At 38.1% G+C, this 18,973-nt stretch overlaps 1 protein-coding gene across 10 annotated transcripts in view; it reads left to right on the forward strand.

The window, feature by feature from the left end:
* The window catches only part of PDE4D (phosphodiesterase 4D), a 1,269,731-nt gene that overhangs the window by 1,218,218 nt on the left and 32,540 nt on the right, over window positions 1–18,973 (forward strand). For 9 of the 10 annotated variants that reach the window (XM_019743390.2, XM_074328918.1, XM_019743396.2 and 6 more), the window contains one exon: window positions 1,230–1,342. In XM_019743390.2, coding sequence (XP_019598949.2) covers window positions 1,230–1,342 — 113 coding nt within the window. Of the gene's footprint in view, window positions 1–646; window positions 1,144–1,229; window positions 1,343–18,973 lie in introns of those variants that run through there. The other variant, XM_019743457.2, reaches the window with a different exon arrangement.

Genomic DNA, 18,973 nt, shown 5'->3' on the forward strand with positions numbered 1-18,973 from the left:
AGAAATGCTTTTATCCCCACAACCACTTTATCCTCTTGAAGTAGGTAAATCTTAAACCCTCAGAAAGGAAGCCTCAAAAACCCTAAAACCCAAAGCCTCAGAAACGGTTGCGCGGGATCTAAATAACCTTGTTTGTGTTGCCCGTCCTGATCTCCTGCGAAACCTCCCAGAAAGCAGCTGGTGGTGGAGACGACTAGGTTTTGGCCATGGGGTGACCGGGATGCGCAGCGGCTCCGCGGGGCGCTCAGGGACCCCGCGGGGCAGGTGCGCGGCCGCGCTTGCGCGCCAGGTCCCGCCTGAGCCCCGCGGCCCGCGCGACCCCGGGCGGCGGGCAGGCGGCAGAGCTCCACGCCGGGTTTTCCGCCGCTCCCCTCGCACAGACCAGCCGCAGCCCCACAGTCACTCTCGCTCGCGCCCGCGCCTGTCCGGCTCCGCTTCAAAGCGAGCGGTGCTGGGTGCGCGGAGTGAAGCCACCGCGAGGCGGCGGACCGGCCGGGACAGAGGCTGCGGGGACAGACGGGGCGCGGGGGTGGGGGGGCGGGCAGGCTTTGACAATTCGGAATCTTTTTGTAATAAAGGCATTGAGGAGGGGCCAGGCGCGCCGAGGGCCGAGAGGGGCGTGAGGGGGAGTGTTCCCGGAAAGCTGCGGCGATGGAGACGCGCTGCGCCCGCCGCCCGAGGAGTTGAGAAAGAAAACAGGAAACGTGGTGGCCGCACACCCGGCCGCAGCTGATTCATTCGCTTTGAGTCGAAGTCTGGCAGGCGGGGCGGGCACGAGGAGGACACGGCTGGGGCTGGCCACCGGGGAGATCCGACCATGGACCAGACGCTCCCTCCGCGGGGCGGGCACCGAGGCGCACGCGCCACCCCCTTCGCCATCCTCAAGGACTAGAACTCTTGGCCCGCAGCACCGTTTCACAGTCGCGTCGTGGCTTTTTTGTCCCTGTCTCCGTATCAAAGTTGGCTTGCTGCACTTTGCGCGCCCTCCCTGGACACTGAACTGAGACGCCAAGCTGGAGAAACCGTGCTTTTCCGAGGCCGGCTGCCCCGCGAGCAGAGCCTCGGCCCCCCTCTTGGTGCCTGGCTCGGCAATATGAAGGAGCAGCCCTCATGTGCGGGCACCGGGCATCCGAGCATGGCGGGGTATGGCAGGATGGTCCCCTTTGAACTCGCTGGCGGCCTCGTGAAACGCTTGAGAACTCAGTGCCCCTTTCCCTATCTCTTCGCAGAGGAGGCCTACCAGAAACTGGCCAGCGAGACCCTGGAGGAGCTGGACTGGTGTCTGGACCAGCTAGAGACCCTGCAGACCAGGCACTCCGTCAGTGAGATGGCCTCCAACAAGGTAAGCCCCAGCTCTGCTCTCACTGAGGCCCCCAAACTGCTGATTCCCACCCTCCAAAAGCCACCAGTCCCTGTGGCCCGGAGAAATACAGAGATGTATCACACTGCATATTGGCGGTTCTGCTCCCTCTGAGGAAGGTTCTGATTCTGTGTCTTCCTCACTCTTCCATTCACTCTAGATAAAGTAAACATTTTGCAAAAGCAACTTTGGCATAGTTTGATTGCAGTACCCCCAGGATAGAGTGCGTGTCTTCTATGAGGGGGTGGGAGACTCGTAAGTGACACTGTGCCCTTGCAGCAGAAACCCAGTCGGTTCCATTGGCATCGCGTGTTTAAGGCTATTCTTGGGATTCCCAGTTGGAAATAAGAGTTGCTGGAGGTCAATGCAATCTCTTGGATGACACCACGTATAGCCCTTAAACTGAACTTGGAACCTTAACCCCATTTATCTAGGTGTCAGGGTACCCTGTAAAAACTCAGCCTTTATATTTTTACTTGGCCACAGGGAACATCAGCCAAGTTAGAAAATTCATTGTAATGTTTACCTTTGTTTCTTTGAATCTTGGAGAAAAAGTCCAGTTTTCTAAAGTCATTTAGTTACAGTGATGCTTCAATGGGACATTTGTCCCAAAGTGCTGGTCTTGGTGGTTAATGGAGTTTGGGGGGCTGAGAAGTAACCTTCAGCCTGACACAATCTTACAGCAAGGTAGAGTGTTGTCTGTTCTGGTGTATTTTTTGGAATTCCTATTTTTTGTCTCTAGTTGTGTACGGAAATAATTGGGGTTATGTATGCATTTTATGACTATTGGCTGAGGGAATAGGAAAAGGAGGCATGCACAGGCTGGATGCAAATGGCTGAGGGATTCAGCCAGTAAGGACTGGTAACTTTGTGTGACTAGTAACAGTTGCCTCTTAAAGACATTTAATTTTTGGCTACCTATTTACAAAGTCAGGAAGGTAATACATTTTACTGTTTATGTGCACCTATTTTTCAATGTGTGGTGCTTTTTTTCCCCCCTTTGCTTACTGTACTTTTATCTTACTTGGTTTTTTCCACCCAGTTTTAAAAATTATCATAGCATGTCAGCCACTTCTCGTATTTGTTAACAGTGCTTGTATAAACGGTATTGTTTTTAAGTGAAATGTCACCTTCAAATAAAATAAAAGAGACTTTCCAGTCGTTGTCTGCTGACACTAACCTACCCGTAAGTACACTGACCTACCCATATGCACACCGGTGATTAAATATGAACTTTTTTCTTTCTGTTTTTTTTTGTTTTGTTTTGTTTTGTTTTTTTTGTCATTTGGGCCTCATTTCTAAATTTGGTATAGATCTTCATTACAATGATTGATTACTGCTCTCCTACTCCCTGCTGTGGCATTAGGTACCATTGTTCTTATCTGTCTAACAAATTCTTATTTAATTGATTAATTTTATAAAATACAAATCATTCTTTCATAATTTGATTCATAATAGCGGTAGATCTTTAGACGTATCTCCAGTGTCCTACATGCTGAATGGGACCATTCTGTAGGGGGCCTCAGTTCTTAATCCTCTTCCCTGGGTAATTCTGTGTAGTAAAAGGAAGAGCAGAATCTGAAGGCACTTAATGAGATGTGCAAGCATTTGCTTATGTTTTCACGATGATGTGACTATACTTTTTCGGCCATATGAACCTGAGCAGCTGCACTTTCCCCTCAAGTCCATATTTTTAATGACGAGATCTGTCTTTTAATTTAAAAATTAAAATGAAATCTAATATTGTATTATAAATGACAACTGTCGAGTAAAGTAATTTATCTGCATTTTAAAATAAAATGTAAAACTTCAGCTGGTCACAATAATTGCTCAAAATGATTCCTTTCTTTTAAAGACGGGTTTTTCTGTTTGTTTGTTTTTTGTTTTGTTTTTCTGAATCTTCATTGTGAAGTCCCCTAAATTAGACTTGGAGTTAATTCACAGGTTTAGTATGGGTGGTGGTTTTATTTGGTTGAAGTGAAATCTGGGTTAAGTGAGAAAAGACTTTTTCAGAATGTAGTCATTCTAGCAGTGTTTTTATGTCTTGTGGTTGAAAGATTACTGACAGGACACTTATTTTTAACATTAAAAAAATTTAACTCCACTGAAGCTGTTGCTTAAACTTTTAATGTCTAAGCCATTCATTTCTTTTGTTTTAACCCATGCATTTCTGAGTGCTAAGCTCATGTGACTTTTTATAGATGAAAAAGGATTAGCATAAAAGGAAAAAGAAAAAAAAAGCTCTTGGTAAAGGTTGTAAAGTGACCCTTCTGCTTGATAACAAGGGCATGGAATAAGTCACATCCACATGAGCTGTAAACTGAGTTGCAGCAGCTGATCTGAAGGTCCAGTGAGTGAACCTAAGTCTAAACTGGAATTGTGACAGCTTACATCACATGTCCACTAGGTTGTTTCGTATCTCTTGAGCATGAATGAATAAGTCTGAAACATACCCTTTTTGGTTATTTGTTTTATTACCATCCGTTCTTTTTATAGTTACTTTTTCAATGTTTTCAAGTTATTTGCTTTTTCCTTTGAAAAGTCATGACATTTTTCTGTTTTCTTCCCTCTTGAGTTTTTTTTTTTTTAATTTACTAGATTAAAATAACAATTAAAATACTAGTAAGAGATCAGGATTTATAAGTGATAATATAGAAAACTATATAATCACTATATCGCTATAATCACTATATTTTTATAGTAATTATTAGTGATTATTATGGAGATAGCTTTGGGTGTTAGGAAGCAGGAAATTGATTTCTTAAACCCATTTAACAAATTGGGTTAACAGATTCTTCATGTTTTAAAAAATCTTAATGAAAAGAATCTAAATTATTAGCAGTTTTTAAAAGATGCTTTAGAAGCTTCTAGCTATATTTCCTGATTGGTACTGTAATGTGCATAATGCTTATTGATGGTATTGAGACTGGAAAATTATTGAATTCTTGGCCAAGGCCAGAGTTGGCTGTAATACATGTCGGATGCTTGTACCAAGTAGGGTAAGAGGCTCCAGATGGCATTTAATTTGAGTGTTTAAATCTACAGCATTCACCCTCATAAGCACATTAATCTGCCTGAGATTTGTACAGATTTCCCGTGGAACCTCATTGAGGTTGAGGGAGGTTTTGGTGAGGTCTCAAAGCCTTTGGAGGCAGACAGACCTGGAAGTTGAATCATGATTTTGTTCTCGCTAACTGAGTTAAGTTAGAGAAATGACAAACATTTTAAGCTTTAATTTCCTTAGCATAAGATAGACACAATAATATCCATTTTGAAAGGTCAATGTAGGAGTTTGAAAGAGTATGTATAAAACAAGTAGCTAATAAATAGTGTCTGACAATATAGTAGGCACTGTACCTGTTATTGGTATTATTATTTGAGATTTAGGTCAAACTTCATTGGTTTCTTACTTGGCTAAAAATATGTTTTTGTTGTTGTTGTGTTTTACTATTCAGTTGTAATTTATGCTTGACATTTTAAGTTTCATGGATTTTAGTAACACTATTATTAAATAAGTATCTTTAATGCACATTTTTATATAAAAAAATCCTATATTTACACTTTTTGGTATAATATAGTCATAAACATTTTGAAGTTCTAATGAGAATTTTAGTCTTTTCTTAAATTCCAGTTACAGAATTCCAGACAGAAGAGCCAAATACTTTTTGTCTTACTCTGAAACGGAAAACACAGCCCTTACTAATTTTTAGGACATGTAAAGCACAATGTGAGATTGGTGAGCACATGTCCATCCGTCTATACAGATTTTGCAAAGTTAAAATACCTTTTAGATGTTTTTAATGCAGAGTAGTTTCACAGTGTTTTTGGTTACCTTCTCTCATGGGAAGTCAATTGAGGATTCAGGGAGGGCAGGCCAGGAGCCCAAACCTCCTGGTTTTCAAGGATTATGATATGGAACCCTATAACTTTATCTACTTGTGACCTAATAATACCTGTGTCAGCAGGCCTTCAGGGTAAGTGCAGTAATGTTTGAAGGAGAAAACAAAATCATTTTGATTTCCCCTCAAAATATACCACTATAAAAATGTATTTGGTTTCTCCTTTTTAATTTTGGGGCAGTTCCTTGGCTTAGCATTGCTGGAAAACTACCGTGCTTCAAGCTGAAAGTCTGTCTTGACGTTAGGATTCAAGCATCCTTCTAAAAGACTTTTTAAGGTTTTTCTTTAGTTCATTCCAGATGTGTGTAGGCCAGCTTTGCAAATGTTATCATTACTTCTTTACGGAATTTATTTTGTTTGTTTCTTCCTCCTTCCCCCCCCCGCCCCCCCGAAATAGCTCTATCATGTTTCTGTTGCCTATAAATTAAATTGCTTTTCTGGGGTGCTTTTTCTTAGTGTTTTCATTGTCTGCTCCCCCTGCTGCTTTTTAATAGTCAGTGCATACATAACATATACTAGAGCTTTCTGTGACTGTTGATACATTTTCTTCTGGGCAAGAAGGGTACTGGAATGAATATAGAATGCTCATTCATAGAAGTGGCTAAATCTTAAAATATTTCAGCATTACACGAGTATAACTCTCAGAACAGAAGTAAGTGTTTAACTTTTGCTAAGAAGGAAGCTGAAGTTAGTTGGAAGAGGCTTTTTAATTTTTAATTTTATGGAGAACAAATAGTAACAGTCATTTTCTACATTAAAATATTAAAATGTATTGACATAGTCATAAAAGAATTGTTAAAAATTGATCAACATGCCTGAAGAAAAACTTTAAATTTTAAAAGATCTCTTCTATAACTACAGAAACTCAACTTACTGATGTTTTGAGTTTGCTATCTGCTTTTTCATCCACTTAATGAAGATTTGGCAAAGATTTATGTAGTTTACATATAGTGCCATAATGACTATGAAGGATTGGGAATGCTTGTTTTTATTATCAATGTTAGAAAAAAATATTTGCTTTTATTTTAAGTAATAATAGAAAGAGGAAACCCCTTTTAACAGAAATTTTTATGTTTCATTGAATAGTAAAGCCTTAACTTTAATAAAACACTAAGGATTAAAATAAATTTTAATTTGTCTCTATTATCTTCAACTCAGTGCCTGTATCAATATTTAGTGGTAGTAAACTTAAATATCCCTAACATTTAGTTATCAAAAATTTCTAATTTTTGTGATTCAATAAATTAGTTAATACCAGAGAAATTGCTTTCAGTTAATACATTTTAATTGAATTATAGGATATTGATAACTTCTTTCTCAGAACATTATGAACTGTCTGTTTTTATTTTTTTAATTTCAAAACACAAGCCTTGGCCAACATATAATACTTTTCCCGATGTTGTGGATGGATTAAACAAACTTTTCTTTCCCAAATAGCAAGGATTATAGATAATGCGTTTGTTCAATTTAAGATTTCTGATAGTCACATAGATTGTAGCTATTACTTAAGATACACCACATACATGGTGGGTGTGAAATGCTGTAAATGTCATGATTTTCAGTTAATCCATAAAATATGTAGAATCTGATCTTCTCCTTTTCAGAAAGAGACCACCCCTTTCAAACTGCAAATAGCTGGGGCTTGTTTAGTGATGGCATGGCCCTGCCAGGGCTCTGGTGCTGTACCTGGCTACTTGTTGTGGTCATTTAATTGGCACTATGAGTCTGAGATCTTTCTAAGAAACAAAGAGATGGGTAGCCCTTTATTTTAATATTCGCAGTAATTTTATAAGACATTTTATTACTATGAAGGCATTTTCTTTTATTCACTATAGCAGGGATACAGGGGGTGAGCTTAAACCACAAACAACTCTGCTGTGTTCATTAGGAAATTAGTTAAATTGGATTACCAATTTCAGTGATAATAGTTTGTTGTCCTTTACACTTAGAGAATACTTTATCTTTACTAAAGTATTTTTCTTTGTTAGTGTTTACTATTCTGGGCTTTTTGTTATTGTTTTGCTATTCATGGTGTACTTTGATGAGCATGAATGGTATTTACTCCCTGGTCTGGCATGGACACCAGTGATGCCTGCGGCAGCTTTGTAGAGTGGAAAGAACGTAGATGTTTTTTTGTCAGGTGAACTTGGTTTCATATTCCAGCCCTGCTGCTTCCTACCTAATATTTTGGGCAATGTGCCTCACTTCTCTGAATTTCAGTTTCTTCCTTTATAAATGGGGATAATAAACGGGGAAAATAAAATCGAAAGGTTGTTCAGAGCATTAGATATAATATATGCAAACCTCAGTTTGATGCATGGCATATATTGTGTGCTCAAATGAATTATAACCCAAAGTATAAAATAAATATCCAGGAGTTCATGCTTATGTAAATAAATACTTTATTGAATAAATAATTAAATGGGGGAGAACAGACAAATTTGTGCAGAAGAATTCCAAATAATTTATGCAGATACTCCACCTTCAAGGAGGGAAGGCATAAAACTACCCACTCCTTAGGTGTGGGCTGTGCATATTAACTTCCAAAAAGCACAATAAGGAAATAGAGCACCTCTCCAGTGGGGAAACCTGACAAACGCACACTGTCTCAGCCAGGTAATCAATGTAACATCAACAGTGGTAAGTCATGTAGTCATGTACCCTTGATATGATCTGATGAAAACAGTATTTGACATCTATGGTCTTCCTACCCAAAACATATAACCCCACTCTTATCATAACAAAAACATCAGATAATTCCTAGTTGAGGGATATTCTACAAAATATCTGCCCAGTACTCCTCAAAACTGTCCAAGTCATCAAAAACAAGGAAAATCTGAGAAACCGTCACAGCCAAAAGGAGCCTAAGGAGACATGACAACTAAATGTAATGAAGTATTCTGGATGGGATCCTGAGACAGATAAAGAATGTTAGGTGAAAAATAAGGAAATCTGAATAAAGTATAAGCTTTAATTAATAATAATGTATCAATATTGGTTCAATAATGGTGACAAATGTGCCCTGAAAATGAAAGATACAAATAACAGAGGAAGCTGGGTGTGGGGCACGTGGGAACTTTTTGTACCTCACAAATTTTTTGTAACTCTAAAATAAAAGTTTATTAAACAAATCTTAACCACCCTTTAGGACCTAACTGGAATTTTCCCTCCTCTATAAAGATTTTTCTGTTCTGTTCTCTCCCAAATCTCCCACCCCGGCCTCTCCTTATTTGGTGTAATGTCTTTGTCCTTTGACCTTCCACAGGACTTTATTTATAGTTCTTTTAACTCTTAGTACAATATTTATTTCTTTGTCTTATTCTTATTACATTGTACATTAGCTCATGAGTCTTATTTCTCCAGCCTCCATAACATTAGATACATGGCCTTGTAGAGTAGGTGCTCAATAAATATTGGATGAATTGTGTGAATGGAATTGTGGTGATCCTTGAAATGCAGCTCTAAATGTTTCTGCTCTTAGTGCTGTAGGAATCATGACTGATCAATCCTAGGAACTAAGTTTATTTTTACTTAAGAGGGCTTAGAAGATCAAAGTTCTTCCTCTATGGGTAATGCTTTCAGTTTTACTGTTTGTCAGACCTTTTACAACAGAGTTACAGAATATTTGGTTAAAGAATTGAAGAAATGTATCCTAATTTTTCTGTCTAATGTCATTTGAGTGGAAGTAATATAAATTAATAAAATGAAATATCTCTTCCCGCCTACCACTTAGTTCTTTGGTAGTTTTGGTAAGTATTTAGCATGATCAATATTTCAAAGCATCGTTGTAATTGTTATCCATTATTCATCTCAGATTCAAGCCTTATGCGTGAGAGCTAACAGAGGATCACTTGTCTGACTCATCCAGTCCGAGTTAGAAAATGAGGCCTGAAATTTGTTCAGGTTCACCTATGTAGTTAGAAATCTCCTGACTACTTACTTAGTTTACCTTCTAGAGTGTCTCTGAATCATTTTGGGCCATCTATGTAGCCTTTAGCTCAACTCATATTTGTAAATCGTGGGTAGGAGAGGCACTTTTTTTCTTTGTGTAAATGGAATACAAACCATGTTTCTAATAAGCAGATGGATTCAATAACTGTTCAAATACATAAACAGCGAATTTTCTACCATGCACTGGAAGTATTGATGAAGCCTTCTACGTGGTTGATAGCCCCAAACTAGTGAGTGTCAATGTATCATTTTGTATTTTGTCACATAAATAAGTACCGTAGGCATGATGTCCATTAATGTAAATGCCGTTTGTCACCTTGGGTTGGTAGACTTAGAGTCTCCAATATAGTTAATGCCTTGCAAGAAAGGTGCTTTTCTTTTGCTGGTAAGAATCCTGATCATTTCCCATTTAAGAATCTCATTTTTGCTTATAGAAACTCATCTGTCAAAAAGTTTATGCTCAGATTAGTCTAGTTTTATTTAACTTAAAATTGTTTGTAGTACAAAGACAAAAACCATACAGGTCATGTTGATGGCCTTAAACTGTTCCCTCTCCTCTGTACCTATTCAGCAATAACATTCTTATTATAGGTTTGTTCCAACTGAAAATGACGTATCTGAATACTTGCCCTGCTAGCCTGGGAAGAAAGGATATGTTTGTTGGCATTTGCGTGTTAGGGAGTATTCTGTGCATCTTTACCCAAGGCATGCTTGGGTTCCCGTCAGCATCTGTGGTCTGTAGCACTGTAATCGCTATAGTGGCAGCCTCTGGTTTTTATTACTGGCAAGGAGTGTGCTGTGCAAACATAGGCACCATAATAGGAAACACCTCAGCCTGTCATAAACAGGCCTGGAAAGTAGAAAGCACAGGCCTGACAGGGATGTGTCCATAGCAACCAGGCCAAGATGACGCTGCCATCCTGGAGTAAGTGCAGGCTGATATCTGTCGTCTTCTTTCAGAATATGACTGGTTGATTTCTGTTGTTGGTATAGCAGTGTTTTGGTTGCTTTGTTTCCGTTTTAGATCTAAATGGGAATAAAGACATCTTCACTAATACTTCGCAAAATATTTTGAAAGGGTATATCAAAATGTTTTCCTTTTGTTACTCTCCTTTAGTTCTACCTGATCATTCTAAGCCTAATGGTAGGAAGCAAGAACAGACATTTCATTACAGTGGAAAATTATTATTTTTTTAATTATACAAAAATCAAATTAGTGCATGTCTATTTAAAGAATTATAAATTATACTGAATTATACAGAATTACAAAGAAAAGAGCATTTTTTAGTGAGGTGACTTTCTGTTATTTATGCTTTTTCATCAAGTTCAAGTTTTAGAAAAAGAATGCATTCTTTGACCAAGAAAGGTTCTGTTTTATATTTCCTAGTTTGTTGTTTTTTTCAACTTCCCTCCCCCCAAAAATTAAAAAATAACTGCAACTTTAATAGTGATGGGCATTGTCACAAATATTTAGGAAGAGAATAAATTTCAAATTTAGAAAGGCTTAACTGTTTTTAATAAAGAGAGAGAATGCTTTTGTGGGTGCTTTAAATATATATATATAGGTATCATTTCATTATTTACAAGGAAGCCTTATTTCACAAAAGAGTTTAAAGACTGAAGGATGAAAAAAGTTATAATTATACTAAAAGAGTGCATGGAAATTAAGATAAATTTAGGAGAACTAAAGTCTTGAATGTTTTGTGTGTTTCTGAGATTTACTCAGTCATTTATAGATTTAGGTGCCAAGTGGATATTTGCTAACTTGCCCTTTGCCTTTTTTTAGTAAACACTGATCCTCTTCTATTTTTTTTATTTTAAATATTTCAAGTCAGTTTCAGCAATAGGCTCTGATGACAATGAAACTAATTATCATCTTTGGTATAAATTTTGATTTTCTGTTGTTTGTTTTCTTAATCTTATGTTTTCAGTATGGTATCTTAGATCTCCGCAAGGGGTAAGTGATAGTTGGGTTTCAAGAAACCAAAAGGATGTTTTACTAGAAATATAATCATTTGGTTAATATATACCAGGAAAGATTAGATTACAGGAAGATACTCTTTGGCCTAAATTTTTATATATAATGTTAACAAGTTTTTATATATAATGTTAACAAGTAATAAAATGACAAAAGGGTACTTAGTATAAGAGACAAAAAAGACAAAAACTTGAATGATTACAGGCTATATAATCAGTCTCAATATGAAAGGAACTTGTTTTCTCAAAAGCAGAATTCAGTGGAAAAATTACGTGTTGCCTTAGCGTTATTTTCAAGTATGTTAATATTATCCGTGTGGTACGTATAATCAATCTTTGACAACGGATCAGGAAGCACCAGGATGTATCTTACTTTTTAATGTAAGGCATGATCCGCATGCTTTCCCATACCTCAAACCTTCAATTTCCAACTTGGTCCCAGAAACAGTACACTACGTGCCAAAATACTTTGTCCCATTTTTAAAGGTGAAAAACTGATGCTCAGTTAAACTTGTCCAAGAGCCATATGCTTCCTAAATCCTGTAGAGATAATTATTTTTCTGAATGCAGCATCTGGAAGGAGGACAGGAGATAGAAAAACAGAGTGTGTTCTCAGTCTGAATTTTCAAAATATGGCCTAATACATTTTTAATTTATTCAATGAGCACTAGATTCCAAACTTGGAAGAGCAATTTCAGCAAAATATAATTCCTCAAGGGGAGTCCTCTGTTGCAGCTTATTCTACCTTCCTCGTTCTCTGTGTCTCTTTGGGATGGAAGTAGAAAGGACCTATCTCCTAGCTCCTAGGAAGAGTGTGATGGTGAGACAGCATGTTAGGTTGGGAATCAACTTAACAGGCAGGTAGTTAACAGGGTATAGATTTAAACTAAGGAGTAATGGGGTCAGTGGGATGAGAAGACGGATGGACTAAAACAGAGCTGAGATTCCAAGTTGACGGGATTTGAGGGTCGGTGGGTAGAATTAGATGGGATAAAGCTTGATTGATAGTGGGGAGGGCTGAGGCAGATAGGAAAGGCATAGGATAAATTCAGGGAAGGTGTAAGCAGGTGTCAGAATTTTTCAAAAGGCCTATGACTATGGAATTGCCATGGAGGTCTGTGGATAGGAGAAATGAAGATTGAAGGAAAGAAAGGTAGAGAGAAAGACATATTAGACAGTGAGATAAGGAAAGGGAGGTGTGGTGAAGGCAGCCTGTCTGACTGGGCTGACCTAGAATCAGGGCTGTCCTTGGCTGGAGGCAAACTGACCAGTTTGTGGTCCCGCCCCCTTTCTACTTCAGGGGTCATATGGTGATATCTGGTTGGAATGAACCTCTGGGACAGCCTTGAAGAAAAAAAGAAATCCCCTGGTCAGTGTGAAGGTGCGAATATTTAAGGGAGGACAGTCAGCTGTGGGGATGAGGGAGGTGGGGATATCTGACTGGAGAGAGGAGATTTATAGACAGAGTATATTTCATGAGTCTCAAGTCTTTTTTAGCACCAATAGCTGGCATCACCTCCTTCACCTGTTGCCTCCTTGAGTCATGGCCCAGTAGCAGCATGGGTGGGTTGTCATATCCAACTGCTGGGCCGTCCCCTAAGGGACCTATTGCCCGGGAGTGAGAACATGGGGCAGCAAGGTTTAAGTTCTGGGTGAAGAGAGACTGTCAAAGTAAGTATGAGTTGATTCAAAGTGGAACAGAATAGCAAATGGCAGGCAAATGTGAACCTTTATCTTGATTCTCCTTTAAATCTTCTAAATTCCAATGAGCTTAACAATTGCTCCTCTGGATCTAAATCCATTCCACACTAGAGTTGTGACCTTGGATAATTAAATTGCCTCAACTTCTCTGAGCCTCTGTTTTCTCTGTAATTCAGAACTAACAAAATCTATCTCAAATGATTGTTATGAGAATTAAATGAAAACTTATGTCAAGTGCATAGCGTGGTGTACATACATAATAGGTACTGTGGCCTTTATTTATTAGCGATGGGTATTGGAACTATATTTAAACTTAAAAGGTGAACTTTATATAGTGCCATATAGGTAACCCAATGCAACTGGAGCTTGAATCAACAGGCCTGGACGACAGAGCTCACAGAGCGTGCCTTTGAAATCCTGATACCCAGTCATGGTGATTTATGGGACCTCACTAGCTTGCATATGTGATGGCCCACTGAGTTTGTTTACTTTAGTTTTAGCTCGGTTACCTAGCACTCTATGGTAGCATATTTTTATTTACACTCTCATGGACTGTTTAATTATGATTACTTTGAAAGAATATATATGAAGATGGACACAAAAAGAAATGTACTAGGGTTGTGAGGGTCTCATGTAGCTCTTCATTCCACTTTATCTAAAAATTGGTGCATTGCTTACCTGGATGACCTTCAAGACCCCTCCAAATGATTTTTGTAATTCTGTGTAAGATTGAGGTTGTGATTATTAGCCAAGTGTCAAAGAACAATATCAAGTTTACTAGGTGTCTCTTCGTGGGTAAAGTAAGAACAAGAACCAAAAGTAAACCCTGTTACCCGTGTACAGATTTAAAATGACAGTCCATCTGAGAAAGAGGAATAGATGAAATGACCTTGAACCTAGTTCCAATAAATGATGTGGTTGATCTCAGTCATGGGTCTGACACTAGCCATAGCCAGAGGGAGAAGAAATTCCCTAGCAGTGTAGCTGTATAAGAGCTAAAAATGAGTCACTGAGTAGGTGATTGATCCCATTCCATTTTGCACTTGCTGTCACCCACTTTTCAGAGAAATCAAATTTTTTTATGCTTAATAAAAGTTGGTTTTTTTGGTTTTAATCCCAAAAGTCCTTAGAGATGAAAGAAAATTGTGAGATCAACCTATTCACCTACTTCCTTTTATAGATGAGTAAGAAGGCACGGGAAAGGTAAAGTGACCTAGAACAAAATAGTCCCGTGTTACTTTTGTCAAGGCTTTTATCTTGTGGCAAATAAAATTGTTTTGTCACTAGACATGACCCTGATTTCAGTCTTTTATTGACATCATCACTTTTGAATGAAATTTTTAGTCTGGTATTTCTTTATTATTTGTATTTATTTGGTCCTTGACCATTTTCCAGACCAAGTACCATTTTCATGTAAGAAATCTATCATTAGGAGGTTTTTTGTTGTTGTTTTGTGCTTCAGATAACCACAGTCCAGTATTTAGGCTTTCACTAAGGGATTTTTGGTTTTGTCTGGTTATTTTAGAACACGTATTTCTGCTCCAAAGGTTTTGATAGACAAGACGAGATGTTTTTATATGTGTGTTTTTATTCAAACACATAGATAGGTAGATGGATGGATGGATGGACGGACGGACGGACAGACAGACATAAGAGCATGTAGATATATGTACTGAAAATATAGCTGCCATATAAGTAAGCCTGTTGTGTATTAATGACTTATACAATAATTAATTGTGTTGTGGTCCTGTAGATGTGTTCAGAGTGTATTCAACAGTAACAACCAGAGTAATTGGGAAGCATCCCAAAAAAGTGTTACTTAGGTTGGACCTTGAACATAGAGAGGCTTCATATAGGTTGCTATTGAGGGAAGAGATGACATCCTAGGGGCTAGACAAAGCAGAGTAGGATGGGACTGTCTTATGGATTTAGCTTTATTGTGTGTTTGTGGGAGTGTGTGAGTAGTGGGTGAATGAGCCTGCCAGGAACAGAAATCTGATTATAGGAACAGAGGCAAGTGTGAGAATTGTAGATTGGGATAACACTGAAGAATGCCTTAAATGCCAGACTAAACCATTTGCCCATTACCCTATATGTCCTGAAGAACCTTGCATTTTATTATAAAGAAAATACTACAAGGAAAATAATAGCAAAACAATTTTAGAAAGATAAATCTAGTGGGGGTGTGATGGACGGATCATACTGAAGGGAAATACTGAAAGCAAGAAGAATCTGTTAGGGAATTAGGCATTAGGCATGTAAGTGATGAGGGACTGAAATAGAATGAGAAAGAAAGGAATGGGTAAGAGAAAGCTTGTATGGGAAAGGTGACAGGGTATGTAACACTTTTGAGGGAGGGACTGCAGACAGAGGAAAGTATGAATTTCAAAACTCACAGAATAGAAAGGATGCTGGGTGGAAAATCAGGAATATAAACCAATTTGAGGGTGTGGGGTAGAAGATATGGCATTAAATTATGCGTCATGAAATTGAGGTGTGTATCTAAGTAGAAATGCCCTATAGGCCTTCAGTTCTCAGGACAGGAATTCTAGTGGAAGGACAGGACCTTACCTGGGAACTGCCAGCACAGAGTTGACAGTTAAGACCTTGAGGTTTATCTGTAAAATGGGAATAATAGTAGTCCTCATAGAGTTGCTATTAAAAATAAAGGAGATAATGCCAGGAAAGTACTCAGCACTATTCTTTACAAATACTAGACACTCAACAAATATTAGCTATTATTATTTTTTACCCTGCGTTTGAAGGAAAGACAGTTTTGCGAATTATTAGTACTAGTATTCTGGAAGCTATATTAAAGCCATCTGCTTGGTGGGTGTTTTAGTACCCTAAATGGAAGTTCATACGTTCTAACTCACTCACTTGCTACTCGCTGTTAGGGAAAAGGGACAGCCCAAGCCATAATTGTTCATGTTTAGCTGTTGTTCACTATTTGTAAGTTTATTTTTGTTTGATTGTTGGTTGGTTGGTTGGTTGGTTTTTACATAAATGGTTAAGGATATTAACTACTCTTGTGTTTGTTGCCACCTCTATAATAAAATCCCTCAGCCACATTTTGTTTTCATTTGCTGTGTCCAGAGTGAAATCGATTTTTGAGGATTTATAAAGAGCCCTTTTTTTAAATTAACTTTTATTGGGATGCCAATTGTTAGTAAAGTTACATAGATTTCAGGTGTACAAATATGTAATACATTAGTCAAACAAAAAGTTAAGAACCATATGATTTCACTAATATGTGGTATATAAAACTGAAAACAACAAAAGAACAAGACAAACAAATGAAGAAACAAAAACTCATAGACACAGACCATAGTTTAATGGTTAAAAAGAGCTTTTGAAGAATGGTATTAGGTCAGTACAAGCTAATTATCATTAGCTTAATATTAGATCAAGGTTTTAAAACTACATTCATCCAAAGTGGAACAGACTTACACAACAATGGAAGAAGAAATCCGAAAGAGGCAAACTATTAATTATGAAGAGTTGTAGGAGTCCTGTCTGGGTTGAAGTTCAGACTAAATGTCTTTAGTGGGACTTTCCCACTTGGACAGATTTCACAGCATCAAAGAATTGCAGTATGTTTGATGATCCCATTCCATCTAACATGTGTGATTGACTTGCTGTCTCGCAGGGTGTTGCATTCACTTTTAGAAGGTCAAGTAAAGCAGAGGTTTTTTTTGTTTTAATTTGTATTATTTTATTTTGTTTTTTCCTGTCCCCTTTATTCTCAGAAGCAAAATATTTATGTTCTCCCATCTTAAAGATATAAGTTTAGGCAGGTATCCTAACAGAATAAATGTCAAGAAGGTTCACAGCCATTTGTATTGAAGCATGAAGAAAAGTGAGTTAAATAACTTTTTTAACTGTTTTCAGGTCTGAGTTCTTTATTAGAAGAAACATAGGTACATGTTATACTTTATAGGCAGTTAGATACATCAAATGGTTTTTCCAGTATTGTTGTACCAGTAATTCAGTCTAAAGATAGAAGAACAATCACACCTAATATAAAAAATTGTTGAAAGCTCTACTATGAATAAAAATGATTACTATAGAATAAATGATGGATATCTAACCCATGCTGTATTTTATGGATAACAATGTGTACTTAAAATATGGCAAGATTTCCTTTTCCAGCAAAATGGCAACATACATCTCATTTGAATTCCAGCAGAAGAGAATGTAGAGGGGTAAGAGGAAATAGTCTAGGAGTCCAGAGAATCCCAAGCCAGAAAATTTTTGAAAAGAAATGCACATCTAGATATTTCCTAAAGAAACCACAGAAAGAAATAGCTCTCAACACTGTCAGAAGAGGCAGATTATCTACAAAGAAATAATACTTAGATTGACAGCTGTTTAGTTTGTGGGAGGGAGCAGGGCATCATCTGATTGGAAGAAATTAAATCACATCTGAAACCATAGCTGCAAGGGCCTCTGGGATATGGAGTTTTCTAAAGGCCTAGCCTGTGCAGAGCAGGAAGGCACACTGAAAAGAAGGGGGTGGCTCCTGCACTTGCTTGCTTACCTACTGTCTCCCACACACTAACATGTAAGCTCCTTTGGCAGATGATTTGCTGGCTGAAGTATCTGAAACTGTAGCTATCACATAGTTGGTGCTAATTAAATATTTGCTGATGAGAAGGAGTATCATCATAAACTCACTGGTACTGGGCTTCATCTCCTTGGTCCAAAGTCACCTATAGGATTGTACCTACATTTTCCTTTGGAGATTGGAATTTGGTGCTGAATCCTGCAGGGATGTCTTTCCATTTGGCAGGTCATTGCTTTCTGAGAAACTCATCCCTATTTGTTTGATATCTCCATAATCATTTTCAGTTGGCATCAGTGATTCTAATAGTTTGCAGACAAACCACTGGTTGCATAAACTATTGGGTAGATATCACTGCAGGAATCTTACGGCAGCTGTTTAATCAGATTGTTTTCCTTATGACTAGTTTCTGTGTTTCTGGTCACTGTATAAAGAGCTTATTGGGCTCCTGACATCTGCTTCATACTGTGCTAGATTCCCTTCCTTAACTCCAGCTCCTTCCACACAACCCGGAGACCCTGAAGAACTTGCCGTATATTGTAGTGCTCATACGAGACAGGGCCAAGGTTTGAACTCAGGTGAAGCCAGCTACAGAAACCTGTGCTCTATACACTATGGCACTTCTCAGAATTCTCATACGCTACTATTCTGTCACTGTTGCAAATGAAAACGAAATCCCATTTGTGCCATTTTTAATTGTGTTTATGGTTGCCTTTAGTAAAACCTCCATTCCTTATGTTCAAATAAGCGTAGTACTTTAATACAAATATTGCCAACTTGAGTGCTAGATTCTAATTTTGGTTCTGTTTTGTAACCTTGCTTAGGCTTTCACATTACTACTTTGCTATGAAGAGAGGATTTAAAGCATAGATCACCTATTGATGCCCCTTCTATTGGGCTATTCTAAAAATATCTTAAAAGAATTTGATGAAAGTGGTCTATTTTAATATAATGTCATTGGAGTATTTTAAAGTTTTGAAAGTTACTACGTATCCAAAACTTAACTATCTGGTAGCTTTCCTTATCCAGAATCCTGTGAAGAAACAGGGGTGGAAGGTATCAAATGTCCCTCAAAAGTTTAAGAAAAAGACTTCATGTATTAAAATTTGCCTTGTATTTAATTCATAGGACTCTTCTACTCATTTATCCTCCTCCAAATCTGTACCTCCCCCAATTTTCTCCATCTCAGTAAATGGCCCAAATATGCCAGCAGCTGTACTCTACTGGATTTTTAAAATCTCTTAACAGCTGGAATAGTGCTTGGCTTCAAATGAACATATAATAAAATAAATATTTTTTGACTGTTCAGTGATGAGTGAATAAAAGTGGCCCAGGATCACCATTAAATAATGAAGTTACTGTCAGTTGGTTTAAGATAGCAGGAAAATATCTCAAATATTTAAGTGAGAAGTCGAGGAGTTGATTCTTATCATCGCTTCCAGTGTTCAGTTCTTGTTAGCTCTTCCTCAAGTGCTCCCTCTCCTCTTCTGTTGGTTCTTGTCCCTCTACAAGCCATCTTCT

This window comes from Rhinolophus sinicus, linkage group LG03, assembly GCF_036562045.2.
Source record: "Rhinolophus sinicus isolate RSC01 linkage group LG03, ASM3656204v1, whole genome shotgun sequence".
Lineage (NCBI taxonomy): Eukaryota > Metazoa > Chordata > Mammalia > Chiroptera > Rhinolophidae > Rhinolophus > Rhinolophus sinicus.